Source organism: Chionomys nivalis, chromosome 10 (genome assembly GCF_950005125.1).
Source record: "Chionomys nivalis chromosome 10, mChiNiv1.1, whole genome shotgun sequence".
Taxonomy (NCBI): Eukaryota; Metazoa; Chordata; class Mammalia; order Rodentia; family Cricetidae; genus Chionomys; species Chionomys nivalis.
The window spans coordinates 47732032-47759406 of record NC_080095.1 but is presented as its reverse complement, the minus strand read 5'-3'; the positions used below and the strand labels follow the sequence as shown (position 1 = coordinate 47759406).

Sequence of the window (27375 nt, the reverse complement as noted above, 5' to 3'; positions counted from 1 at the left end):
AGCTTCTTCCCCCAGAAGCCCCAGCTTCCGAAGAGATGCCTTTTGTTCACTGTTCCTTTGGAAGCCCTATTCAAGCGTGCATGAGTCCTGAGTGAGGAACGGGTTTGTACTTTGTTTTCTCCATGAAAATCTAGGGCTTTCACGGGTCCCCTGGATGTCCCCTCTTCTCAGAGTAGAGTAAAAATGATGAGCTGTTCCTAAAGTATTGTCTCCAGATGTGCACACTGCCCCCACTTTCCAAAAGCTTTTAACTTTGGGCAGGCACTAACAAAGTCTTCCCTGCGGCTTTCTGTACCAGAGCAATTGTTCTAAGTCTTAGTAGGCAGAAAAGCCTAGGTGGGTGGTTCTCGGTTCTGACTGCAAGAGAATTGCTTATTAAGATTTTTCTAGATAGATATTCCAAAGTTTTTCCATTTAGACTCTAAATCAAGAAAGTCCAAGGCACTGGATTTTAGTCATAACTGGTTTTTTTCTTAGCCCTTTGTCTAGTCTTCAAAGCTCGCTGAGAACCTGCTCTACCTGTTGAATTCATAAAGATAACCACTCCCCCGACATAGTGACTGCCCAGGAGTATGGCAAGCACTCTCTCAAGTGGAGATTTAGGACAACCACTGCCCTGCTGTTTTATTCTTTCCTTCTACCCACACTCCCATCATTTATCTCTGTATCTCCACATCCCTAACACCTTTTCCCATGATCCAACCTGCATCTGCCCCATGGGGTATCCAATGACAAGTCTGTGAAACATTAGCCAGCCCTTCCTCATGCCTTCAGGAAGGGCCTTCCTGATCCATCCACAACAGAGGGCCACCATTCTGGTCTTCAGCCTCCTCCTCCTCACCCTGCTCCTGTAAACTCACAGCGGGGCAGTGGGGGTTTGCTTCAGGCTCTTCTGCAGGTGTCACTAGGGAAGATGGACCAAGCCCACCACTTCCGTTGGCATCTTGCTGTGGCTTTGAGATTCTGTCCTTCACTCTGCCTCCCCTGTCACTACCAAGATCTCAATAACACCTTCTCCTGGAGATTCATAGGTGCACACATGTGTGGTTGGAAATATTCTTTATTTTTGTAAACATTTGTGTTTAAAATAGATGAATCCTGCTCACAATTCATATAATGGACCCAAGACACAGTACACAAAGTTCACTCATCACAGCCGGGCGGTGGTGGCGCACGTCTTTAATCCCAGCATTCAGTAGGCAGAGACAGGCGGATCTCTGTGAGTTCGAGACCAGCCTCCTTTACAGAGCTAGTTCCAGGTCAGGCTCCAAAGCTACAGAGAAACCCTGTCTTGAAAAACCAAAAAAAGAAGAAGAAGAAAAAGAAGAAGGAGGAGGAGGAGGAGGAGGAGGAGGAGGAGGAGGAGGAGGAAGAAGAAGAAGAAGAAGAAGAAGAAGAAGAAGAAGAAGAAGAAGAAGAAGAAGAAGAAGAAGAAGAAGAAGAAGAAGAAGAAGAAGAAGAAGAAGTTCACCTGTCACAGGGAGATAGGGGGCTCAGGCTGTGGACCAGGGTGAATTGATCTCTCATGCGCAGACAGGCCAGGCAAGCCTGCCGAACAGTCAGGGCCAATGACACAGCCCAAGCCACCCAGAATAGCAGGTGGGGTGAGGCAAATTCAGGAATGGAGTGACCACAGATGCACTCCAGAATCTCAGCTATCCTTCTGCCATACATCAGAGTCCACAGAACCCAACCCCATGTTTTCCCTTTCAGAACCCTGAGGGTCGTGGAATCAAGTTCTTTCTTGAGGTGCTAGGATAGCAAGACAGTGATGCTTGCCAGAGGTTAGAACCAGTGCCCTGTGTAAATTCTCTCAGACCCCTGGCTGAAGGCAGGCCTGTCCACCTGCTGTGTGATGCTACCTAAATCTTGCTACCCAGGAGTCAGTCCCCAAAGGAGCCACCCAGTCAGTCATGGTCCAGTCTTAGAGCCAGCTCCCTACCTTCCTCAATGAACAATTCCACAGAAAGCCTGAGCTGCCCTCTCCTGCTGCCCCGTTTCCTAGTTTGCTAAGTCAGGAAGAAATTTCCCGTGAGTCCATCCCCATCTCCCTTCCTGGAGGACTGAAAGGGTGTGGGGCCCTTTATCTTCACATCTGCGCCCTGGATTTGAAAGGTCCTTGGTTGGTAAAAGCTCAGTCAGGGCCCAGATTTGTTTTTGTTTTTGCTTTGGATCCAGCCCCAGCCACGCAGTGCATCTTGGGACTATTCTCTTACCTGAGCTCCTCCCACCTTGGGGAATGTGAGGACGACCCCTAGCGTGGGCTTTTGCTTCTTGTAGGGGCCTCCTTCAAGCTATCCTTGGACCACAGGGAGTTAAAGAAACTTCCTGAGCATGGACCTCTGGAGGAGAGCATCCTTTTTCCTCCCTTGGTAGCTACTCGGCAGTTGGCAATGCTACAAGCCTACTTACCAGTGAGAGGGCAAGAGGAGGGAATCTTGGAAGGCAGACCGGCACCAAGTACTTCGGTCCTTGGCTGCTCTCTCTCCCCACGTTTTAAGACCTATTGCCCACAGACTCTGGGACCCAGGAAAATCTTAACTTCTGAAGGCTGGGTTCAGTAAAAGACTCACCTTTGCCGGGGAGTCTGGGGAAATAGTCTTACACAAGAGGTCCCCCGCTGCTGCTACAATCCGTTTCCTGCAGCGCGCTCTGCCCTTGTCCTAACCTTTCTATCTAGGAGCAAGCCCTTCACAACTGCTTTAACCTTTGTCTAGAGTTAATGGCTGACCATGCAGTGTCTGACCCCAGGACTGCCCCTGCCCCTTAGTGTCCTCAGGCCTTGATCCTCATCTTTAAATTCGGGAATCTAGATGAAGAGGCCAGGTACTCGCTGCACGGGAGGTAGAATAGAGATGACTTGTCCCTGCCACTCCTCATCCTTTTGGTTTTTTCTCTGCTCACAGAGACCCAGTTCCTCACAGAGGCCTGTACAAAGCCAGGCAAAAAGCGAAGGCAGAGGAAGCCAGCCCAGGCCTGAGGCCCACCAGGTAGTGTTTTCTTCCTATCTCAGTGGTCTACTTTCCCAGGTCACTGGGGAGGCAGCCCGTGGCACAAGGAGGGGCGGTGGGGAGGGGGAAGAAGCAGCACCCATAGCCCTTCAGCTCACCCCAGAGCAGGGTGGCTCATCCTCCCTGGGGCAGAGCCTGGGTCCATTCCCTTAGCCAGAGTCAGGAAGGAAGGAAAAGGAAAGAAGGGAGGGAGGAGAGAGGGAGGGAAGGAGGGAGGGAGGGAGGGAGGGAGGGAGGGAGGGAGGGAGGGAGGACCTGCAATAGCAGCCACACAGCGGGACACACAGGCAAAGGAGGAAAAGAGACAGGGATGCCAAATACACTGGAGGGAAGTGGGTGGAGGAAGAGTAGAAAGAAGAGAAAAAGCAGAGTACTCGAGATGCACTAAGAAATGAGTCTTTAAGTGACCTTGACTCCAGCCTTGACCATTGTCCCAGGAGCGTGGGGTGGCGAGATGGTCACAGCACATTCTGGGATCACAGCGGGCCTGTGGCTGGGAAACAGGCTGAAGGTCACCATTCCAGGAGGGGCTGGGGGCACAGGCTGCTCAGAGGCCACAGCAGAGCTGCTCACGGGGCCAGGCAGGAGTGCAGCAGCTACTGATTTTCAACAGGGTCATCAAAGAAAGGACAGCAGTAGGCAAAGCCCAGGCTCCCCTGCTTCCACGGGCCTCCTGAGGGAAGGGAGTCGCGGGGGGATTCCACACAGGATCCTCAGCACCAGCAGGTCTTTGAAGAGTTCGCTGGGCCCTCAGGTTTGCCTTCTTCTTCCTCCAGTTCTGCCAATGCTAGCTCATTGCTGGTACGTGTTCGGAGACCATCCAGCTCTTTCCTGTGGGCCTGCAGCACCAGCTCCGTCAGACGAGTGAAGGACTGGGAAGCCGAGGAGCACAAGTTAGTCCAGTGTCTCCATTCTCTGCTTCTGGTAACCCCACCACGGCCCAAGGTGGAAGGGGTCTCCCATCTTATCTTGGCTCCTATTTGCCACCTCTTCTCCCCATCCCTGTCTTCTGGGCTCAGCCAGAGAGAGGGTAGCAGTCCCCGGTGTTCTCACCTCTTTGATGTTGAGGTTGGTGCAGGCACTTGTTTCGTAGAAGTCCATGCCATACTCCTTAGCCAGCTGCAAGACAAGGGCATTTCTGAAAGAGAGGCAGTGAGGGAAGGAGGCCCGTGCCACCTGGTTTGTGCCGCTGCCATCGTGCTCTCAGTGTGTGCCACAGTGACATGATGACTCGCATGGGACAGTGGGGGCTCTCTCTTAAGACCCAAGCTGGCAGAGGATGGGATAAGATGCTCCACCAATATACCTATTTCACCGAAGTCTCAACACGCACATGCATACACACACATGCATATACCCCCCTCCCACACACAGCTATATCACGACACAAAGACAACAGCATATGGCATCTAAATGAGAAACACGGGCTCTGAGTGCAACGAAGCCAGTCTAGGTGCCAAGCTGCCACCCAGGCACCGTGAAACCCAGAACGAGTTTCTATGACCATTCCCTCCAAGCCCCAGTGCCATTCTCTATTAAAGCGGATGACAGTGTCTGCATCAAGGGCTAGTGAACGATTAAATGGGTCACACAGCTAAGAGCACTTACCACGGTGCCACATGGGTCCTGCTCAATAAAAACTCTTAGTCTTGTAGGGTTTGCCTCCACTTTTGCATTTTAATGACACTGTATTATTTGTTATGCGCCTCCCTCCCCAAAATCAATTCTATTTTAAGGACTAATAGAATGCTATTGACTAGAGAGGCGCTCAGAGGGGGTGGATGACTCTTGCCCCACACAGCCAGTCTTTCTGTTGTATGGGAATATGGTCTCCCTACACGCTTGGAGATGCTTTGACCCTCTCGGCCCCACGGCTTGTCTACCTGAGGGTTCTTCATTCCCACACATTCCGGGCATGTGGAGTCAGGAAGTGAGGTCTGCAGGGGGTGGAATGGGAGACCCCTCCCTTATGCAAAACATCAGCTATGCACAGAGTCTGTAAGAGATGTCAGCAACCGGCTTCCTCATCTCCACCGCAAAGGTGCGATCCCGAGCACAGCATCATCTTGTTTAAGGGTCTTGGACCTGCTAGAGTTGCTGCCTAAGAGGTCTTCCTCCCCCCCCGCCCCCCCCTGCCATGTGGACCCCTGGTCATTTTCCTGAGGATCAGAAAGCAAACTCTCAAAACTTTCAGCTCCCCAGTATTGGAAGGATGAGAGGACCTGACGATGGTGAAGGGGTCCCCGCTCTCAGAACAGGCCCAGCAAGTTCACGTACCTGCTGCCCTTGCTCTCTCCCCACCTGCCGCTTCTGCTCTTCGTCAGCCTTATTTCCTATGAGGATCTTCTGGACTCCTTCCGGGGCATACTAAGGACAAGACAGAAACGGGCCTAAGGGAGTGCTCCTCTTCATTCCCAGCTCCTCCATACCGTCTCCACTGGCCTCTAAACCACCAAGCCCAAGACCCCTAGGGACAGAGTAGGCTGACTGGGTACAAAGAGCAGGCTCCCAGCACACAAGAGCCCTAGGACCCTTATCTGTGGTTTTGTTTTCCACAATCTCAATTACCATCAGTCAGCCTTGAACTAAAAATATTAAATGCAAAATTCCAGAAATAAACAATTCCTAAATATTATATTATATTATTATAGCACATTGCAATTTTGCTATTGTTGCTATCATTTTTTACTGTGTCTAATTTCTATTTTTTGCCACAGGTACTCAAGACTAGGAAAAGTCAACATATAAAGGGTTTGGTACTATCTGTACTTCTCAGCTTCCACTGTGAGTCTGAGAATTGAGTGTCATGAAGACTAGAATGTCAGAGGGACAGCTTGGGGTAGGAGATGCTAATACAGATGCCTCGTTGGATTGAACAAATGGTGTCTGAACTGCAAGGTTTGGGGACCCAAGGAGCTGAAATGGTTTCCCAAGGCTTCCTCCACCATGTGCAGAGACAGGTCTAGTAGCCCAGACTTGTAATTCCATTCGGGCCTGAGGTTTTGAGGAAGATGCTGCCCATAAAGCAGTCTTGGGACTAATGCATGTCCAAGAATGGCACAGCTACGGAAGCCTAAGAGGGCATCGCACATAAGGGTAGGGAAGGTTCGGCTTTTTCCACACAGCTTATCCAAAGGTCTCTATCCAAAGTCCGTAAAAGGCAAGACTGTGTTGGCCAATCGTGAGAGCTTGTTTTACCCGCGGGCCCTTGTTTTGCCTTTCCCCCTTCCCATCAGTGAGGCAGAACCTCCTACCTCATCCACGTCACTGACCCACTTCATGATGTGCTGGTAGGAGCGCTCGCTGCTAATGTCATAGACTAAAAATATTCCCTAAGAGGGGAAAAAAGAGAGAGACAGACACAGTAGAGTGTACAGACATGGGGCCAGACCGGTGGTCCTTATATGTCCAGCCGGCTCTCCCTTTTCCCTGCCTACAGTGAGGACTCCTCAGCATGCAGACACGCTTCCTTTCCCCTCAGATGTCCACAGCTGCCACTCTGTAGGCCCCTCACGGAATTCTTAGATAGGAAGGCGTTGCAAGCCTACAGCCGGAAGGGGGAGGTATTGTGGGAATTCATTCAGCCAATAGCTTTTTAGATACCAGTCCATTAGGGCGGGGTCTGAGGTACTATAAGCACAAACAGGAAGCATCCTCAGCCCTTTTTCCTTTTGGTGGTTGGATTTTGGTTCTCAGCTCCCAGCACCCACAGAACAGAGGAACACAGGGGCTCTCTTACTGTGAGTGTTCCCCAATAAGCATTTGTTAGCCCTTTATCATGGGCTCTCGTGAACCGTCCTTTAACTGCGCAACACATGAGTTGACCTGGGTCTTTGGCTTGGGGTAAAGGGTCAAGAGTGGAGGCTGTGTGTAAGAGTGACGAGCCCAGCTACACTAAGTGGTCTGTGACTAACTGAAGAACAGAGAGTGAGAGGCTGGGTTTACCCAGCAGGCAATCTGCAGGCCCTGTTTAGAGACACAGGCATCTCAAACACCACACTGGAAGTGTGGAGAGCAGCTTCCCAGTTCTACCCCTGAGATGGTGACTCACCTGGGCCCGCCGATAGTACTGCTTCGTGATGGTCTGGTACCTCTCCTGCCCTGCTGTGTCCCTGCAAGAGAAAAACCAATCCCTCAGAAGGGACCTTGGGGACAGACGATGAGGGAGGCATAGGAGCTAGGATCCCCTGTACCCTAGGAGGAAAAGCTGAGGAATTTCAGGGTTAAAAACTTAATAGTTCTCTAATCCCCAAGAGTACCAAACACACCGAGTCTGCAGTGAGAGGCCTGGTCCTCGATATGGGCACAGGCAAGTCCAGCAGGGCCTTGGCCTCTTCTCAGAGGGACCCACAGCTCTCCAGAACTCAGCGACTGTGGCCATGCTCAGCCAGGTGGGAGGATGTCTCACACACCCAGTGTCCAGGGCATCGCTAAAGGCAGTTCCCATGGCATTCTAGGATTGGGAGGTAGCTTCATAAACTGGTAAGGGTTTCTAAGACCTTTAGGCCAGAAAGCCACAGCAGCCCCTGGTGGCCAAAAGTGGAAACTGCACCATGTAGTACTGAAAAAACTACATGCATTCTGAAAAAACAAAACAACAAAACGGTCCCAATCTAACCCGGGGAGTGGTGCTTTCTGCCACAGTGGTACCACTCCAGAGTAAAGCCCAGCTCAGAGAGATGCCCACAGCACTTATTTTCCTAGCTCCTAATTCCTTTCCTTTGGTGACTTCCCATCAATCCTGTAGTTTGCTGAGACCAAGGTTCATAGAACAAGGCATGGGTGTTTCTGATCACACTCTTCACTGAGAGATCCCAGTTACCCCAGATGAAGCTTAAGAGGATTTTATAAATGACAGTACACTCCGGCACAGCTCAGAGTCCCCCCTCCTTTCCCGGCCTCCTGCTGCCCAACTCACCAAATCTGTATCCGCACTTTGATGCCGTCGACTTCGATGGTCTTCATCTTAAAGTCGACACCTGGAGAAAGCATGCACGTTAGGAAGGGGGCTCCCTCAAAGAAGGCCTAACACACTCACGTGGAAGGGCTTTCGCTTTGACCGGAAGCAAGGACCTGGTCTAACATGTTAACTCTAAACTGACCCTAGAGAGGTACCTAGAGCTTTGGATGAGGTTTTCATTTCCTCAGCAGTGAAAAGTGGGAACATTGCAAATTATCTTCGGGTTGCTAAGAAGACCCTGAGCCACAGCGCTGGCCCGCAACACTCCGCTGCAGCCCTTATTGACCCAGTGCAGTGCGTGGCAGGTACACAAAGCCTGTCAGCTGATGAAAGGAAGAAGCAGGAAGGCACAGGAAGCCCCGAGGTCTTGGGTTTCTCTGCCCAAGGCTCTGAAGGACCCAGAGGAGAAACACCTGAGGAGAACTACAAGAAGAGTCAGCGCCCTCAGCCACAGCAGGCTTACCTGCGCATGCCGACAGGACAAAGAGAGATGCCTGGATGACCAGGCCTTCTGCCAGCTCGGTGTGCCCAGTGATTCAAGAGTGGCATCTAATGGGGTAAACTGGCAGGTTTGTGTATTTCCTGACAGCAGGTCACAGGGTGCCCTAATCCACAGGCTTCAGCTGGGGAACATGGGAAAGGTACAATGTGGCCTGCCCATCACCAGCTGCATCCCAACGGTGCCAGCATCTGCAACACTGCCGCCACCTACCGCCACACGTGGGCTTTGCTGAGCAGCAAGGCATGGCCTCTTATCTCCCCGTCCCCGGCTTCCACAAAGACAGACATCACAGTCAGCCTCTCTCCTCCCACTAAGAGCAATCATCGTTTAATTAGAAGGGAGAAAAGGCTTCAGAATGGAAGACCTGAGCTAAATCAAGTCGGTCAGATGTGAATCATTTGTCGCCTGCCTGAGCTGATTCATACCTACTCAGCTGTACTTTTCCAAATGGCATTCGTCCCTGTGGAAAGAGAAAGGGTGACGAAGAGGAAGAGGACGGAAAGAGAGGGACACCTGGCCCTGGTGGGAGGCAGCAGCGAGCATCCTCCCTCCTTGGACAAATGGTTATAAAGAATTGGCCTCTCCTAAGAGCCTGACACAGGAGGTAATCAAGAATCATGAAGTTCTTGTTGTTTCAATGTACGGTACCTTCTTCCAAAAAGGAACCTAGCTCACCCTCAAGTCTGGGCAAGAACATGCCCTACTCAAAGTAGTCCCAGGAGAGGAGGGAGGTAAATGGTTTTACTGCCACTATTCCTGAACATCTGTGACAGTTGTCTTTGTGCCCTGCACAGGTCTCCGTGTGGGCATAGCAACGACAACACAAGGTCCCTTCCCTTACAAAGGCCCATATGCACATAACCTGCCTGAGGTGGACACAGCATGTATCAAGGTTCCATAGTCTGTCTGTACTGCTTCCTGCAGGGACTGAGGGAGAGTTATGTGTTAGCATGTGACCTCCACAGGGGAACAGTAGTGATAGCTAAAATTGACGGGCTCTAGAATATAGATCCTGGGATCACAAGCCTCTAGGAGTGCCTGCAAGGGGGGTCTCTAGACTGTATCAACGGAGGTAGGACGATTCACCCCAAATGTGGGTGATACCACTTCAGGGTTGGGGGTCCTGGGCTGACTAAAAATGGGAAGGCAAGCAGGGCAGGAGTATTCATCTTCTGCTTCCTGCCTGTAGATGCCATGTGATTCCTGTCACAGTGTCAAAGACGTAAAAAGAGAGAAATCTTCACTGTTTCATTTTCTGGTTTCCTGGGAGTCTTGAAAGGAAGGGCTCTGCTGAGAGGGGGGCTTCCAGTGCTAAGGAGACAATTTCCTTGGGAGAGAGGAGGGAGGAAATGGGGCTAAAGCTGTGGGAAGGGGCAGGAGGGGTAAGCAGATGAGGCGCTCTCAGGAGCGAGTGCTGGGTCCTGATTAGCTCACTTCAGAGCTGCATGGGCCAGAGTCAAGACTAGGCAATTCTGGGGATCCCAGCAGTCTCCCCCTCACAGATGGCACTGCAGCCTAGCTACGCCCAGTTTTGTTCTACTGTGTCTGAAAAATAAAGGATTCCCGCTTGGTCTATCTATACGCAATCATGTATGAGGGAAAGAATAGTCCGTGTCTTCTGAACAATTTTTCCCACCTCTTTCTTTAAATATAAAAGATGTAATAGGGATCTCTAATGGATGTACTCACCCCTTCTCTATGTCTTCCTACACCCAGAATTTCCACTGTATCCATGCTACCAACGGAACCCTGGTCTACAATGCCATCGCTGACCGCAGCTCTCGCTCTATCCTACATGACTGTTGGGGTTTTTTGTTTGTTTGTTTTTCCCATTGCAAGACAGAATCAAAACTCCTGCCTGACAGAGTCCCCTGGAGACTCAAGCTTCCCTACCTCAGCCCTATTGGCTGCTCGGCCAGCTACTTATTCAGCCACGTCCTCCTGCGACTGTCCTCCCTAGGAAGTCTTCAGCCCCTGAGTGCCCGTCATGCAGACTCTCAACAGACTGTTCTTCACAGCCTGCCTCTCAGGTCTACCACCTCCCGTCCTTCCTCACAGAAGAGCCCTCCTTCAGACTCATCCTCCTAACAGGAAGCTCCTCCCTGTGGCTGCTTTTGCATCTTTTAGGAAGAAGGGATAGTGTCCATCTACCTGCACCCCAGGGCTCACTCCTGCCTGGCCTGAGGCAGTGTTAAACTGCACACAGATTGGAATTCAGGAGCTGTGAGGGGAAGCCAGAGGAGTTGTATCAAAGCCTCGGGAGAGAGGAGGCATGGATTGTACCTTGATTGGGAGCTCGTAGGACAATAGTTTCCAAAGTGTATTCTGGGACTTGCAGCCTTATAGTATCATCTTGGATTTAGAAAGGCAGAAGCCTGGGTCCTGCTTCAGACTTGGAGAATCAGGGCCCCGAAGATGTGAGACCCCGCAGTCTGTTTCAGAAGCTCCCAGGAGATTCCTGCACATCTTAAGTTTGCCAGCCACGTGGCTCAAAAGCTTTGCACCTGAAGCGCCAAGGAAGGCGGCGCGGGCAGTCTCTCTCAATGTGTACTTTGTAGAGCCTCGGCTAAATTTAGAATCACCCAGGAGACTTCCTTTTTCATTTTAATGCAGCTACCTTGAAACATAAATAATAAAATTAAGGAAAAGAAAAAGAAATATAGGTATCGTAACCGGCCTAAATCTACCCAGTCATAATTTAATTAAGGCCTGGAAACTGTATTTTTAACAGTACTGTGTAGGACAGTAGTTCCCAACCTTCCTAATGCTGCGACCCTTTAATACAGTTCCTCATTTTGTGGTGACCCCCCCACACCACAAAATTATTTTCATTGCTGCTTCAGAACTGTAATTTTGCTACTGTTATGAATCATAATGTAAATATTTGTGTGTTCCCAATGGTCTGAGTAAGGGTCATTTGACCTCCAAAGGGTGGCAACCCACAGGTTGAGAACCACCAGTGTAGCATATGTCAGGAAATTAGCTAGAGGGAAGTAGAGGATGAGACATTAGTCAGTCCTGGATTCAGAAAGACCCGGGTCTGAATCCTGAGTTGGGCACTTAACACATGACTGTAGAAAAGTCATTTCTCCCAGTTTCCGTTTTCTTATCACTAGAATGAGAATCCCACTTGCCTCCCAAGGTGTGCTGTGGGGCGTACGTAAACAATGAGTACATAACACGCAGCTCACTGCGGTGCCCATTCCCATGATGGTGAATTAAATGCCAGCGTTCCCCACAGGCTCAGATGTTTGAATGCTTGGTTCCCAGTTGGGGGCACTGTTTGGCTAGGCCTTAGGAGGCGTGGCCTTGCTGAAGGTGTGGGCATTGAGGTTTCAAGGCCTGAGGTCTCTGCTTCCTACTTGCAGTTCAAGATGTGAGCCCCCAGCTTCTGCTCCAGCCATTATGTCTGCTACTGACCATGGTGGAGTCTGATCCCTCTGGGATCATAAGTCATATAAGCTCTTCCTTCTCTAAGCTGTGTTGGTCACAGTGTTCTAGCACAGCAGCAGAAGTTACTGACTCATCTACCTTCCCTCTACAAATAAGACTCTTGGAAGTATGGAGCTGGAAACCTGAGAACCCACCACAAATGGGATTTCACCAGCAGCAGGAACCTCATGAGATGCAAATTCTCGGGGCCCAGACCTGTCAGATCTTATGTGTGCTGAAGTAACCAATCCCCAGGCAGAACCACACCCAAGGCTCTTAGTAATACTTATCCAAAAAAAAAAAAAAAAAAAAAAATGTCTCTTAGCTACAGAATCCCGGGGAAGCACGTAGGTATGGAGATTGCTATTGTAAGATGCGGAGAGATCAATCTATTCATGCCCTCATGTCCTATAGCTGAGTCAGAACTGGAAAAACCTGTCTCAAAATCTGCCCAAGATGTTCTTGACTCATCCAGACGCTTCCAGCTCTTTGATGCTGAGGAATCATGTTGCTTCTTCGTTTACACTTGCTCTGATAGTTTGAGGCCCTCAGAAGTGAGGAAACGGGCAAGCCCGTAGCTATGGTCCCAGTGTCCACACTCCCCTCCCATTCATTTGCTAAAATGCAGTGATGCTAGAAAAATCGATCATATCGACAAGGGCCCTCAGAACTGAGATTAGAGTCCCTTTTAAAAGAGATCTCAGGATGGTGCACACCTTTAATCCCAGCAATAGGCAGGCAGAGGTAGGTGGATGAAGGATGAATTTGAAGTCAATCTGGTCTACCAAGTCTACATGGTGAGACCTTGTCTCAGAAAACATAAAGCAAAACAATACCAACAGAATACATTTAGAGATAATAATAATAATAATAATAATAATAATAATAATAATAAAGAGCCCCCTGGACAGTTAGCCCCTTTGCCTTCTGCCATAGAAAGAGCCATCTTTGCAGCAGAGGGAGTCCTTAGCCGACAATGAATCCGCTCACACCTTGATTTTAGACTTCCCAATAATCCCCTAACTATACATTTCTGTTGTTTATAAATTACTGGTCAAGCTGAGCAGTAGTGGTGGCCCATGCCCTTAATCCTAGTACTCAGGAGGCTGAGGCAGGGGGATCTCTGAGTTTGAGGCCAGCCTGGCCTAATACAGAGTAAGTTCCAGGACAGCCAGGGTTACACAGAGAAACCCTGTCTTGAAAAACAGAAATAAATGACCAGACAAATGTTCTCTGTTACAGCATCCCTCATTAGCATCCACTATACTTTCTTCAGGGAACCCTTTGTTCTTGGAGATACTTAATGACTCCAATAATTCATCAACCTGATGGAATCACTTCTGTGTCAGCAAGCTGCTGTCCATCATGGTTCCTGACACAGCCAGTGTCCTTCCTGGCTAAAGCTGCAAATCCATAGCCTATGCTCAAGGAATTAGGTTTGGGTGCAGGGTGCTCCTTGTGGAGAGGAAGCTGCTGACCGACCACTGGTGGTTCTGCTGGTGATTCACAAGGTGGCCTAGCCAGCATGCAAGGAAGGCTAACTAACTAACTTCAGGCCAACTTCCTCCGAACCAGCACAGTAGCACACACACTTGGAGTCTCAACTACTCGGGAAGCTGAGGCAGGAGAGTTGCTGGAGCTCGGGAGTTCGAGAGTGGTGTAGACAGCACGACTTTTGAGAAATCCCTTTGAAAGAAAGAAGTCAGACAGCTTCCTCCAGATGAAGGCTTACCCAGGTCACATCAGGAAGAACATGGGCAAGAGAGGAGCAGAGATGCCTAAGGACCACGCTGGCTAGAGCTGGGGTTGGTGGTGCTAGACCATGGTGTTGGAGTCAGTCCAGACTGGGCTTCAAGTTCAGCCTCTGAGTATCTGTATAGCCACACCACTTTCCTTTGGGATATCTGCGAGTGTCTTGGGACTTCCAAAGGAGTCACAGCCTGTGACTGTTCACCGCTGCCTAATGGCTTCCCACGCTGGTAGGTGAGGCTTCAACCACGGCATTTGGAAGAAGAGTCAAAAGAAAAAAACAAAACAAAACAATGTTCCCTGTCTTTGCTGCCTCCTACTGCTGTCTTCAAGCCCTGTCTAGGTAAATAGCACCTAAAAGCCTGAGAGTGTATTTTGTGTTTCAAACTTTTTGTTATTATTGTGGTTGATCGCTTTGCTTTTCAAGCCTTTGCCTTTGTGTAAGCATGGTATTGGGTGTTAGGATTCAGGCACTATGCTGGTCTGTCACCTGGCAGGATGCACTCAGGCAGTACCCTGGCCAGCCCAGGGTTCTATGATGCAAAAGCTCCGCCTATTCCCCCCTCCCGCGTTTTGCTGTTCTTCTGAAGAAGCAAGCAGGTCTCTCCCTCTCTTCCCCTTCCCTTCTCCCATGTTTCTCTGAATAAAACTCCCCACGTAAACTCTGTCTGCATGCTGTGTCTGTCCTTCACCGGCTGCCAAGGTCCCTCTCGCACAGAATCATATCACTGGGAATAAAACCCCTGTCCCAGAGAGCATAACAAAGGACATATGTGTACCTGTCAATCAGGTACAGAGGCGTGTTTCCTGCCATCTAACAATGCCAGGCACAGGGTGATTGTGAACGGTGCTGCCCTCACCATGTGGCCGTGGCCTAGGGAACCTCAGGCCTCCTCTCTTCCTTTTGGGTCCTGGCTGCATTGGCCCTACCCACAGAGCACCAGTCCATCCAGAGACTGCCTGGCCAGAGTGTGATGATAATACAGCCATCAGCGACCAGAAAGACAGTCAAGGCTCTTCTCTGGGCACCGACACGTGGGGCAACACAGGCCAGGCAAGAGACAAGGCCTGGTGCTGACTTGGTTTCAAAATTATCCTAAGGGCTTGCTGGCTCTTTCATCTAGCAACGAAGGTGCAGAAAGAGCAACAGGGCTTAACCGGGACTCTTCCTGCCCACTGCTGAAGGTGCCAAGGGCAGCCCTCGGAAAGGTGTGCAGGGACTGCGGTAAGAACACCACGGGTGGTCAAAGTTCACTTTCTGGTTCTGCCTTCATCACTAGTTAGCACGTGGTCACAGGAGGGCTGGCTAACCTCTCCAGGCCATGGGCTTCCTCCCCTGTTAGTGGAGGGGGACAATCCCAATGTCCGAAGATTCCTGTGAAGAGCTTGAGATACTGGATAAAACCCTCACAGGATCCGGCACAGGGCTTTATGACATGCTAGCTGAGGACCTCACCAATCTCCCTAGAGAGAGATGGAAACTGTCCTGGTTAGTCTGTTCGTTTGTTTTTCAACGTGACACAACCTAGAGTCACCTGGGAAGAGGGAACCTCAGGTGGAGATCTGCCATGTCTGTAAAAGTCTGTCTTAGCTGGTGATAGATACGGCAGGGCCCAGCCCACTGTGGACAACACCATCCCTAGGTAAGTAAGCCTGGGCTGTGTAAGAACCCTAACGGGGCATGAGCAGGTGAGCCAGTCAGCACGCCTCCATGCTTCTCTTTCAGTTCCTGGTCGAGTTTTTGCCCTGAATTCCCTTAGTGATGGACTGTGACCTGGAAGAGTAAGCCACACAAACCTTTCCCTCCCAAGTTGCTGTTGGTTAGAGTGTTTCATCAGAGGAACAGAACAGAAACCAGGAGTCACAGCCCGGGCAACGGAAAGAACTCTAGGAAGCTAGGGAGGAAAAGGGAAGCAGAGCAGAGCTCTAGGCAAAGCAAAAAAGCAAAGACCACCATTTGTGGAACCCAGGGGGTCCCCAGAGTCTGGCAAAGCTAATATGGGTATCAGCAGCTGCCTCCCTCCAGCCGGCACCTCCTGGGTTAATTTCGGGTGCCAGTTTGCCTGTCTACCAACGCCACATGCTTGAGTGGAAACAGGGCTGTCTCTGGATGCCAAATGTTATCACCACGATCAACCATAGCCTAAAGGGCCAGCAGCGTGACCTGAGCCTTTTCATTAGCAATGAGACGCCACATAAGGCACAATTTAATACAACTGAAACCCAAGGCAGACACCCAATCTCTGGGGCCATGCTGGCTCCAGTTACCAAGCGTCAGTCCCGTGAATGCCCTCATTCTCCATGCTGGCATGAAACTGGCATGCCCTGGGCACATGCCGTTCCTGCAGGTTGTATCAGGAGGTCACTTCCAAACAGGTCACCTGACCAAACAGGTCAACACTGAAACAGGTTTTTGGTAGAGACAGAATCAGTGGGGAGGTGGCTGGCTAACACCATACAGACATCAGGTAATCCCCATCTCAAAACTCCCTCTCCATTAGGCAGTGGTGGCACATACCTTTGCCCTTAATCTCAGCATTTGGCAGGCAGAGGCAGGTGGAGCTCTGTGAATTCAAGGCCACCCAGGTATACAGAGTGAATTCTGGGACAGCCAGGGCTGTTACCCAGAGAACTCTCAGAAAAACAAAATACCAAAGCAAATCAAACAAACAAAAAGACCTGCCTCTGAGCAAAAAGCTCCTCAGGTGACTAATAACGCCACCCCATAACTGAGAATAACACACAGAGAACTCAGAGGCTGAGCCAAGAGCGGATTCAAGACAAAGGACATCAGCACAGTCATTCCAGGGAAAGGATGAGGACGTTGTGTCCCAACCTGTCACTTGCTTTCTCCTGTTTTCTGTCTGGTGACTCTTACCTCACTCTGTCCTGGACCACATGCTGACTGACTTTCTCCTCTATGGAACCATTCCTCACTTTTCTGTTCTGAGGGAAAGGTGCACACAGATCTCAAGGCAAATGCATTGGCCACCATCATACCGTCTTGCTCTGGAAGCGTCAGGAAGCAGACACCTCAGAGGGTGCCCTGGTCTAGCCAGCATCCCGATCCTCTTCCTCCAAGGCTGTGTTTCAGCCCCCAGAGTACTGGACTCAAGGCTCTGACTCAGTTGTCTGCCCACCGGAAATTCTGGAAGTCTCACAGTGATATTCTAGCTGTTCCAGCTGCTCTTTTTTTAAAGCTCAAACACATACACACACTTGTGTGTCCTCTAACACACACCAGTAAAAATTGATTAAATTTTTTATTACATGCTTATTGTGTGTGTGTATGAATACCCATGTGCACCATGGCACACATGCATGAATGTGTGTCTGTGTGTGTGCATGTGCGCTCTCACATGTGACACCTTGCAGAAGTCACTTCTCTCCTTCTACCCCGTGTTCTCAGCGTCCAAACTTGGGTCAGCCGGCTTGGCAACAGGCACCTTTACCCACTGAGTCATCTCACCTGCTCTTAAATTTTTTTTAAAGTAAAAGATTAGAAAGGAGTGGTAGACCATGATCATAACTCGAGGCCTTTTCTTTTTCTCGAAAACATAAAGGCTCAGTCTTTGGGAACCTCGGAGCCTAGGGTCTACTATCAGGTAGAGGGAGTCTCCCTGTCAATCACTGACCCTCATGAGACTGGAAGGAATATGTGGTCCCAGGGCTTGAGTCCAAAAAACTTCTTACTCCATGGCTCCCTAGCTGTTGACATGGTCTAGCAAGGTCACTCCGGTTGCCTGGCTGAGTTGAAGGACATCATTTTACCCCTGGAATCCTGACTAATAAGCAACACTAACTTTAGTCTAAAATACCAGGCTCTCATACTTGTATATCCCAGAGAACTTCTCTCACACGGAGATCATGGGAGCCACTGCCTCCTTCCCTAACATGTCTGATTTCTACTATGGAATGTATCTGAGCAAAAGGGCTAGATGCTACTAGAAACAGGTGACCCCTTGCGGAAGTCCTCCCCGCCCCTCACAGCCCTATACATGCCTAGCTACTGAGTTTCTCATCGTCTTACGAGTCCCCAAAACACAATACTACCCTTCGACTGTCCTGCGGAAGAGTCCCCTAGGAAAATGTATTCATTCATTTGTTCAAATAAACACTTCATAAACGCTTACTGTGTGTTGGGAACTAAGCGAGGTGCTTTGAAGCAGGCAGCGAATACAGCCTTGAGCTCTGAGAGCATTCATTCTAGCCGAGTAGACAGATGCTGAGGAAACCAACCAAATCATAATTTTAGAGGGTAATGAGGGTCAAGACGTCAGAGGGACTTAGAGGGAGAAGGGGACACAAGTCACTAGAAGTGGCTGTTGAGAGGAGCTCTCTCAAGGTAGTGATATCTGGATTGAGGTCTCAGTGCCAAGGGAGTACAACAGAGAGCGCTAAAGGACCGAAGCTCCAGGCAGAGGAGGCACAAGCATTTATCTGCAGGCAGGAATATGTTTTGGTCAAACTCAAGCTCACAGTTCTTGGGAAAGAAAGAGAATGGGGCCAACATTTTCCTTTCCTCTATTATAAAGAGGGAAAACATGCCAGACTCTTACATCTTGTTGGGTCTTGTGAGGACCCTCACACATGTATCTGGGCACATGAATACTCACTCACTCACACGGGGGGGGGAGGGGGAGGGAAGGAGACTCTGACCCTAACAAATCCAGCAGCGGTGGAAAGGTAGGGATGCTCTAGACACAGCCAGGAATATGGTGTGGCCTCGCTGGTCCCAACAAGCTGGGGAATAGCTTCCACCCTGCTTCCTCTAGCACATTCCCCTGACCTCTGTCCCAGGAGGAAGTGACTTAGCCTTCAAGAGCCTACTCAAATGTCACTCCTGTGAGGACTTAATCAACCTGCTCAGGAGGGGCTCCCCACTCGGTGAGTTCAAAGCACTCAGACATCCCATCCCTGTTACACAGGAACATCCTGGTTGTTTGGAAGCCTCGCTCCCAGTGACCCCGTAAGCTCCTGGAAGGCAAAGCAGCATCTTATCCCATTCATCCTCTCGTTGCCTGGCAGAAAGGGAGATTCCTTCAATAATATTCAACGAAGTTGAATACATGCAAGAAAAAAAATAAATGGGAAAGCAAGTGACTGAATTCATGGATGGATGTATATCTGCCAGAAGCAAGGAGCAGCCAAGAGACCAATTTTAATCAAGGAAGTGCGGTCAAGGGATAGCGCACATTTCAAAGCCAACAACTGGCCTGTCTCTAGATCATGGTGCCCATCAGGGTTCTCAGTTATCTCCATCAAAACGGTAATAGAAGGGTAGCCCTCGGATCCCATCCTGCTGGTCCCCATCTGGCTTCCTCAGTCTGTCCCAGATTTCCTTCAAGGGATGTGCAGAGGAAGCAGAGCCCTCTTCTGGGCAGGGGAGGTGTACACTCTCTACCCTTTGACTTGCATGAGAGAGTCCCTTTAGAAGCCTTTGCTGGGGATTCTGAGATGAAGGGACTGCCCAAAGGCACTTTGGAAGCACTGAAAGGGAATGAGTTACCTGCAGGGGAGCCAGCAGTCACTTTTGTCCTAAACATCTTTCTAAAATAGGGTGAATGATTAGCTTCTACCTCCCCAGCAGAAGGAATCAAATGTAGAGGAAGCCCTGGACACTCCTTGACTGAACTCACCGAGCAGGCACACGAATCAAGGAGAAGCCAGATTTGTTCAGGAAAAGTAGCAGGGGAAGCAGACACAAGTATTAGATTACAGAAGTTGGCCCTCTGAGAAGACCTGGCAATTGGGATGGAAGGGTAAATGACCAAATATCGACTTCCCGTGTTATAAACCGCATTACCAAATTGTCTGTGCAGAGGGAGGAGAAGGAAAGGGCAGAGCCAGGGGGTGTAGGGAGGCAAGAGAGAAATGGGGCGCTCAAAGCCGTGGGTGAGCCAGCACATCTGTGAGCGTGGTACAGATGCGCAGGTCAGCAAGGCCTTCGGCAGGTCTCAGCTGTGTTCCTCCAGGGATGATGTCCTTTGGGGGAAAGGTGGGAGACTGGGGACTGGGTCTGTGCCTGTGCCAAAAGGAGGAAGGACCAGAATGGAGACTAGATGGCTGAGAAAGAGTGATACCTGGTAGGGGCCCCAGCCTGAGACAGAGCCACCTTTGTCCTCCCGGGTGACCTCCTTACTAACACTCTTCCTTCAGAGACGCTGCCAGCACCAGAGCAGGAGTATTGAACAGGGGTAAGATACACTGAGCCTGCAACCCTGGGATGGCAGACAGCTCCCTGATTCCGGCCCATTTATTTAGCACTGTATCCCCAGTGTCAGTGTAAGACCTGACACATCGTGGTTGGTTGTTCAATAAACAGTGCCCAGAGGGGCCAGGGAAACAGCGCAGTTGGTAAAGCATAAACCGCACAAGCCTGAGAATCTGAGTTCAGGCTCCAGCATCCAGGCAAAAGGCCAGGTGTGGCAGCGCGTGCCTGGAATCCCAGTGCTGAACAGTCAGAGACAGATTGGGCTCCCCTAGCTAGCAAGCCTCGCTGAATCAGTGTGCCCCAGGTCCCAAGGGGAGAGCCTTGTCTCAAAAACCAAGGTGGATGCTCCGAGGAATGACATCCAAGGTTGACCTCTGTCCTGCATGGGTACCTGTGTATAGATCACATACCAAAATAGCATCCAAATGATTGAGCCTTCTAGTGATGGGCAGGATGACGTCATTGCCCATTATCGACTGTTTACTCATCTCCATGACATCCGTATGAGCTAGGAATAATAAGAGTGACAGGAGCTACAATTTTATGGAGGACTCTCCCAGTACATTGTATCTATTAACCTCTATAATCTCCCAGGCAACCATTAAGAAAGGTTCTGCTGTCCGCTGTTTGGAACTGCAGAACTAAGCGCTGAGATCAAGTGAGTGTTTGAAGGGCTCGGGGCAGGCAAGGCAATGAGCATGTGCAGGTCATTGCCTGTGCCGTTTTCATTCTACCAAGTGCTTTTTATCTTCCCTCCTTTCTATAAGGCCTGGGGGAACGGAGTAGGGGGCGGTGGGTCTCAGGCTGCCCTAGATCTGCGAAAACCTGACAAAGCCATGACCCTCCCAGAGTGACACTGTCTTCATTCTCAGTTCCCCGGCCTAGAAACCTGCACATCCTGGGGTCGCAGCACCCAAACATTTGCCTGGTGTCTGTCAGGTCGCTTAGATCCAGGCTCAGATCTAGCTCTCCTGGTTCTTCCTCCCTTTTGTCCCCCCCAAGTCACCACAAGCACCTGCCTTAGGCAGTCAGAGCCTGTTCCAGTTTTCTTCTCAAGACAGGTGGCTGCGGCAACCAGAGAAAACAGCCTTGAGTTGAAGCAGCTGGACCGGTCCAACCAGGAAAAAGTGGCCGCCTCTCCTCACTGGAAAAGGGGAGAAGCCTGAGGGTGGCTTTTCAAACAAAAGGCCCAGAGACTGGCGAGTCTACTCCAGGAGGACCAAGGAACCATCATCCCCTGGGAAGTCCCCTCAAGCTAGCATTACACCACAGTCCTGGCTACGGTAAAGGAGATGCCTGAACACCAACATCCACGGAAGAGGTCTCCCAGTCAGATTGAACAGCCCAGGTCACAGGATAGGCTTTACTTCTTTCAGAAGTGCCAGGCTGCTGGCTGGAGGCACTTCCTATTTCAAGAGAGGAAACCAAACCACAAAAGTGAAGGCACGGGCACCTCCGCTTGGTCCCAGAGGAGTGGAAAAGAGCTAAGTGGCTCCTCCTAACCGTGACAGCAGCAGACCAAGGTGCGCATGATCTGGCCTCACCTCAAGTTACTGATGGTTTAGAAGACAAAAGCAGAACAGAGGAATGTTCTTGCTCCTAAAAGCTCCCTTCTGCTGCAGCTAGACTGCCCAGAGTCCCATGGACACCCACTCACTTCGCACCCCTGTTATCTGTGCTCACGCTGTTCCATCTGCTCCCTTCCGCTGCAGAAACCCTCCCACAGGCAACCCACTCCGCAGCGCCCAGCTTCAGCCTTCCCTGCCTCCTGGAATCCACAGGGACCTCTCCCTTTCTAACCTCCATTAGCAACAGCGCTCATCGAGTCCACCACCTCTCACTGGCTGCCTCTGGCACATCTTCCGTGGAGAAGGATTCTGAGACCTTTCCTGGGAGCAGTGGCTCAACTGTAGTTCATCCCTTCTGTCTAAAAAGTGCTTGCAGATGCTATCTGATTTTGACAGTAGTTCTTTATTGCCTTGCTTTGCTTCCTCAGCTAGATCAGAGACTTCTATGGGCAGGAAAGAGCAGACTGTAATGTCACTAGAATGCCTAGCATGGTCCTTCATGGGAATACTCCATTACGTTAACAGATGAGATAGTCTTATCAGGATAAGGCAGGAACAGAAGGCTCTGACTGCTCCACTCTGGACCATGCAACGGAGCATGACTGCAAGGAAAGGAGAATGAGGGGCACAGACCTAGCTTCATGGTTGAAAGATGGAGAGAGAGTACATCGGTGCCTCAGTCTCCCCGGCTGGCTCTCTCATGGAACATCTAGGGCTCTTATGTGGAATAAATAAGAAATTATCAAAGAACCAGCCAAGGTGATATCAACATGAGCCAAGGATCTGCACTCTTGTCTTGGCAGCAATCAGTGAACCATCTTGTTTTCTCCATTTGTGAGACAAACAAAACAAGCGAGGAGAGATGCCTAGATCAACACCCGCTATGGAATCTCCCAAGCCCTGCATACAGGGCACACATGTCTTCCCAATGGATAAATTATGAATCTGAGCTGGCAGCCCCCCCCATTTCCTCGGTTCTTTGATTTGTCTTCTGGCTGCCCCTTCCTTGGGAAACTTTCCAAATCACCTAAGGAAATAGCTTCTCTGGACCATCCAATTCTTTCCCTTCAGCTGTAGTTAACGCTGGAAACCATGGCCAAGATGGGGAGAAGCACAGGCCTTCCCTCTGTCAGCTTTAAATAAGAAAGCACTTAAGAAACCCTGTGGGGCAGATTTGAAGGGCTGGAGTGAAGGATGACAGATTTCTTTGTCTTCTGTGGACTTCAGAATCCGAAGGCATTTGCGCATCATGTGGAAAGGGGTACCGGGCCATCTTCTGATGGCAGAGAACAAACTCAGGAAAAGGTTTTAGGCAATATGCCAAGGCTGGCATGGGAGTATAGAAGTATACCAAGCAACTCACTGATTCACCCCTGCCCCTGAAGGAGCGCACTCTGGAGGGTTTCCGGGGAGGTCCCTGGGCTCTATCTGCTGGAAGAAGATGACTGGGGAAGGTTAGGAGGTTAGAGGTGTGAGGTGAAGAATGGTTCTCTTTCATGGGAAGCACAGCCTCTGCAGGGCCATCTGGCATTTTAGAAGCAGAGGTTCCTTGACTCTTCTGCCAAAGAAGGGGCATATGTCTCACTCCTTACACACTAGGCAGGAGTCCTCAGGTCTTCTGCAGTGATGGGAACCAGTCAAGTCCGCAAAGGGAAAACTCCAGGTCACTCCTAGGATTTGTAACCAAGACTCCAGGGTGCAAACTACTTCTCTTCTGGTGAAATCCAGGCACACCCGTTCCCCCCCACACACACACTCCTTGGTTCACTGCAGGTAGCTAGCTGAACAGCTCCTGGACTCAGACCCTTGTCAAAGATATGGGGCAAGTTTCCATAAAGAAACCTGTTGCCCTTTGTCCCCAAGCCTGCAAACTCTCTCATACCCCATCTGGTTTCCTCAGCCACTCCCTGCCTCTCTCTCATGACTTTCCCCAACACCTGCCTCATTCTCAAGGGCTCTGGAGGGGCAGGCAATCCTCTCTCAGGCAAGGCTCTGTATCTGTCCCCTTCTCTCCAAAATGGTTTTTATTCAAACAGTCGTCCAACGCAAGCTCCTGGATCTCTTAGGAGCTGGCTTTAGTGCCCTGGAGAAATACGGACACGTTTTGTTCTCTGGCTCCTAGTGACTTGATAAGAGCAAAGCACATCAGGAGACCCTAAGAGCTCAGTGAGAGGGACAACCAGCACTCAGCCAGTGTCACGCTCAAGCTAAGTGCTTTACACGCACTCGTTCCCTTAATCTGTACAACATCTCAGGAAGGTCTCATTATTAGACCCATTCAATAGACAAGACACTGAAGCTCAGAAGCATAAGTCATAGTCAAGGCTACCCCAAAGGGAACTCTCCAGGTAGGCCTGGCAATGCTTGCCTCTTACACACGTGGCTCTTCTCCTCCTGACTGCAACTATGCAACAACCCTACTTTCTCTTGGCAAGGAGTGTGTGTGTGTGTGTGCTGGGGGAGGAGTAGGAAGCGGGGATGAGGGTGGGGGGATCCTCAAGAGGAAGCTGAGAGCTGGGGCCCTCCCTGAAGGCTGCAGGATTCCTACTGGACGACCAGACAGCTGGCAGGTTGTTTCTGCCAGGAGCCATGAGAAGGCTACTTCAGAGCCAACCAAGCCTGGTACCCCGGAATCAGATATAGGTGGAATCCTCTCAAGTCAGCCCTCTTGGAAGAGAGGGCCCTCCCTTGCCCATGAAGGAAAGATCACTGAGTCACTCTCAAAACAGTGACCCTCCTGGCCTTGCCAGGTTGTCATCAGGCCTTTGTTCCCGTGTAAGGTATGTCCTGTCTACTTGCTGAGCCCCTGGTTTGCATGGACATTCCCGATCTCCCTTCACCCTCCTTCAAAACTGCCGCTAGCTTTTATTTTCCTTTTCATTTTTCCTCATGCACTGTTGTATCTCTACCCTACTCCAGGTGTCTTGTGGCTTTACCCACACAACAGCCCTGGAAACTCCGTTCCATTGACCAATGTCTCCCGCTGCCCACTCCCATCCTGGCTCCACATCGACTCACCCAAACTAAGGGTACCTTAGCGACTTACTGACTGGTCCCCACCCGGATCCCCTTTTCCTCCCCCCTTCATCTGGAGCTGTGGGTATATCACTTCACTGGCTGTAAGTCTCGTTGCCCCAGCTCAAGGTATCCTGGCCTACACCCGTCTCTGTCTTACCATGTTGGATGGGAAGGCTCCCCAGTTAGAAGGCTGAACTCCCACCCCTAATTCCTGATTGTAGGCAACATGTTCCCCTTACCTGCAGGAACTGAGGCTCAGGGCCCCAGTCAGGGGACTTCTCACCCCTAGGTGTACTCCCTCTCCCTGGCCTCCCGCGCCACCGTCTCTACCTTGAGGGGCGCACAATCCCTCCCGGGCTGGGGATGAAGAAGCAACCACCAGGAGGTGAGGATGGGGCGCCGCCGGGCCACCGCCCCTTACCGATGGTGGAGATGTGTGAGGAGTGGAACTCGTTGTCGGTGAAGCGGCACAGCAGGCAGGTCTTGCCCACCCCGGAGTCCCCAATCAGCAGCAGCCGGAACAGCACATCGTACTGCTTCGCCATGGCAGGGACTCAAGAGGGCCCCTTGGGTTGCGGGCGGCGGCGGGCTCAGCCCCGCTCAGCCTCTGCCATCGCGACCGGAGCCCACCTCAGGACACCGCGGTGGCGAGAAGGAAGCGGCCCGGCCCCGGCGATGGCCTCGCCCGCTCGCTCGCTCGCTGGAGCGGAGAAGCGCGGCTGCGGCGGGAGCGCGGCGCGGGGAAGCTCGCGCGGGCGAGTGGCGGGCGGGGACAACCGCGGATGCCGCCCCTGCCCCTCCCTCCGTCCGTCTCCAGCGCCGCCGCCGCCGCAGCGGGAGAGGGGGAAGGGACCCCGCTGCCGGTCCGGGTTGGGTCCCAGCTTAGATCCTAAGCCCTGGTGTGTGGGGACCCGGCCAGGGTCGGGGAGGGAAACGTTTGCGTCTGAGTGGCGGAGTTGGGATAAGCGCTCACCCAACCCACCTCGCCAACCTTGACTTTCCTGTCCCAACACTTCTCCTCGAATCCCACCCCAAGTCTGATTCTTGTCGCTCTGCCCCTCCTAGGCACTGGCCCCTGGCACAGCTTATCGGTGTCAGGTCCTCACCTGGGTTTGCCCCTGGTTGGAAGGCCTTGATCAGGGTCTGGATTGGAATGCCCTTCCCTCCACCAACACTCCAGTGTGTTGTGGAATTTTCTCTCATGACCATCTGGCTTCCCCACAAACACACGCCATTCCTCCTCCCCTATTTCTATATTAAACCGGGAAAAACATCCCCTGACCCCGTTCTGTACATCAGGTAGACAGATGAATTTATCATTTTTAAAAACCCTAGTGCAAAATTATATGGAGGAGTTTCCTGCAAAAGTCTTCTTTGGGTCTAAGTTGTTAGGATGAATCTCAGATTACTGAATATTTCTGTACACAAATGGTACCCAAGAATAAAGGGTCCTCTCTGGAGACCCAGTTTACTACTAACAAATGTGCTAGCCCGGAGAGGAAAATCATTCCTTTCTGGAGTTCAGAAAATTGCCTGATCTTAAGAACTAGTATTAGGGAAGAGCAAGTCTAGTCTACTTGATCTTTTAAAAGCAACAACTATTTGTGTAAGTGTGTGTGTTTCAGGCTGAATATTGGATGGAAAACGGATTTCTCTGTAGTAGATCAGAGAAAATGGTAAGTCTATTGTCTTCAAATGAACTATATTTCAAGAAAAGTGTTTAAATGCATATTTAAGACGGGGAAACCCTAAGCCCAATCGCTGCTTTGATCTTAAGGAACAGATCCTAGAGTAGCCATTAAGACTCACAGGTGTGGGCTTGGAGCGCTGGCTCAGTGGTTGGGAATACTGACTGCTCTTCCAGAGGTTCAGTGCTTAGTACAGCATACAGCACCCACGCGACTGCTCACAGGCCTCTTAACTCGAGTCCCAGGGGATCCGACGCCCTCTTCTAGTCTCGGCAGGCACCAGGCATGCATGTCATGCACAGATAGGCATGTAGGTAAAACACCCACACACACAAAATAAAATTTAAAAATAAAGAAATGTCATAATTAAAAGATTCGCAGGTACATCTCTCGTCTTCACGTTCTTGTTGGGTTTCAAGGGTGCTCTGGGGGCTGTGGGGGCTCTGCCCAGCGGCTTTGGGACTCTGGTTCTCACATTCGTCATCTCAAAATAAGGATATTCAGGGCAACAACCTTATAGGAGTGTTAAGAATAAGGTGGCATGTAGAAAGAACTCTGTTTAGCATAATCCTGAGGTAGAGAACACACCATTCTGTTTAGCATAATCCTGAGGTAGAGGACACACCATTCTGTCTCCCTGGGCTATAGGAATATTCCCTCAGATGATGATCAGGTTATCGTCACTGAACAGAGTAGGCCTTTGCTGTGATCCCATCCACCCCCCCCCCACACACACACACACACTCACCAGTGCAAAGGGCACTGTCTCTGCTTCCCCGCTGCTCCCTGGAAACACCGGTCTCTCTTTGGGATGGGCTTCTCTTGCTGCTCTCTCAGGAAGCAGGACGGCATTCCAGATGACGCAGATCTCTTAGTCCAAAGGGGAACTTGATTTTTTTAAAGAAATTGTGTTCTCTAGGCAAGACAGGAAACCGAATGGAGTTTTCTGAACGACTCTGCCGGGATTGGGGATTCCTAAAAAAAGAAAAAGAAATGAGACTGTTTCATCATAGCCTGCTGATTTCAAATTCAGTAGCTTACACTGCTGGTTTGTTTGTGTGAATGCACCTGGGGGCGGTGCTGGCGAGATATGACTTGGTTGGTAATTAAAACTGTCTGTTCTGTCAGAGGACTAGACTTTGGTTCTCAGGACCCACACCGGATGGCTCACAACTGCCTATAACTCCAGCTTCTGAGGATCTGAGGCTCTCATCTGTTCTCTATGCACACACA

General features: G+C 50.6%; 1 protein-coding gene across 2 annotated transcripts; it reads right to left on the bottom strand.

The window, feature by feature from the left end:
• Positions 1-1053: 1053 nt before the first annotated feature.
• Rab15 (RAB15, member RAS oncogene family) lies at positions 1054-26984 on the bottom strand. 2 transcript variants are annotated; one of them, XM_057783038.1, is made up of 7 exons: positions 26891-26984; positions 7930-7990; positions 7063-7123; positions 6266-6343; positions 5289-5378; positions 4065-4130; positions 1054-3883 (listed from the first exon to the last, which is right to left on the bottom strand). In XM_057783038.1, the coding sequence occupies exons 2-7, from the start codon at positions 7974-7976 to the stop codon at positions 3725-3727; spliced, it is 501 nt and encodes a 166-aa protein (XP_057639021.1). In that variant the 5' UTR covers positions 7977-7990; positions 26891-26984; the 3' UTR covers positions 1054-3724. The 2 variants fall into 2 exon arrangements, with proteins under 2 accessions (XP_057639021.1, XP_057639019.1); XM_057783036.1 differs by lacking the exon at positions 26891-26984 and adding an exon at positions 24876-25486.
• Positions 26985-27375: the final 391 nt, after the last annotated feature.

What these genes read in the sequence shown, in the direction of transcription:
- Rab15 (XM_057783036.1), bottom strand. Translation starts at nt 24,999, where the DNA reads ATGGCGAAGCAGTACGATGTGCTGTTCCGGCTGCTGCTGATTGGGGAC. An exon ending in AAAGTGCGGATACAGATTTG is followed by an intron (nt 7,124 to 7,929) that starts GTGAGTTGGGCA and finishes TTTCTCTTGCAG; the next exon opens with GGACACAGCAGGGCAGGAGA. An exon ending in CCAACCTCAACATCAAAGAG is followed by an intron (nt 3,884 to 4,064) that starts GTGAGAACACCG and finishes TCGGCTTCCCAG; the next exon opens with TCCTTCACTCGTCTGACGGA.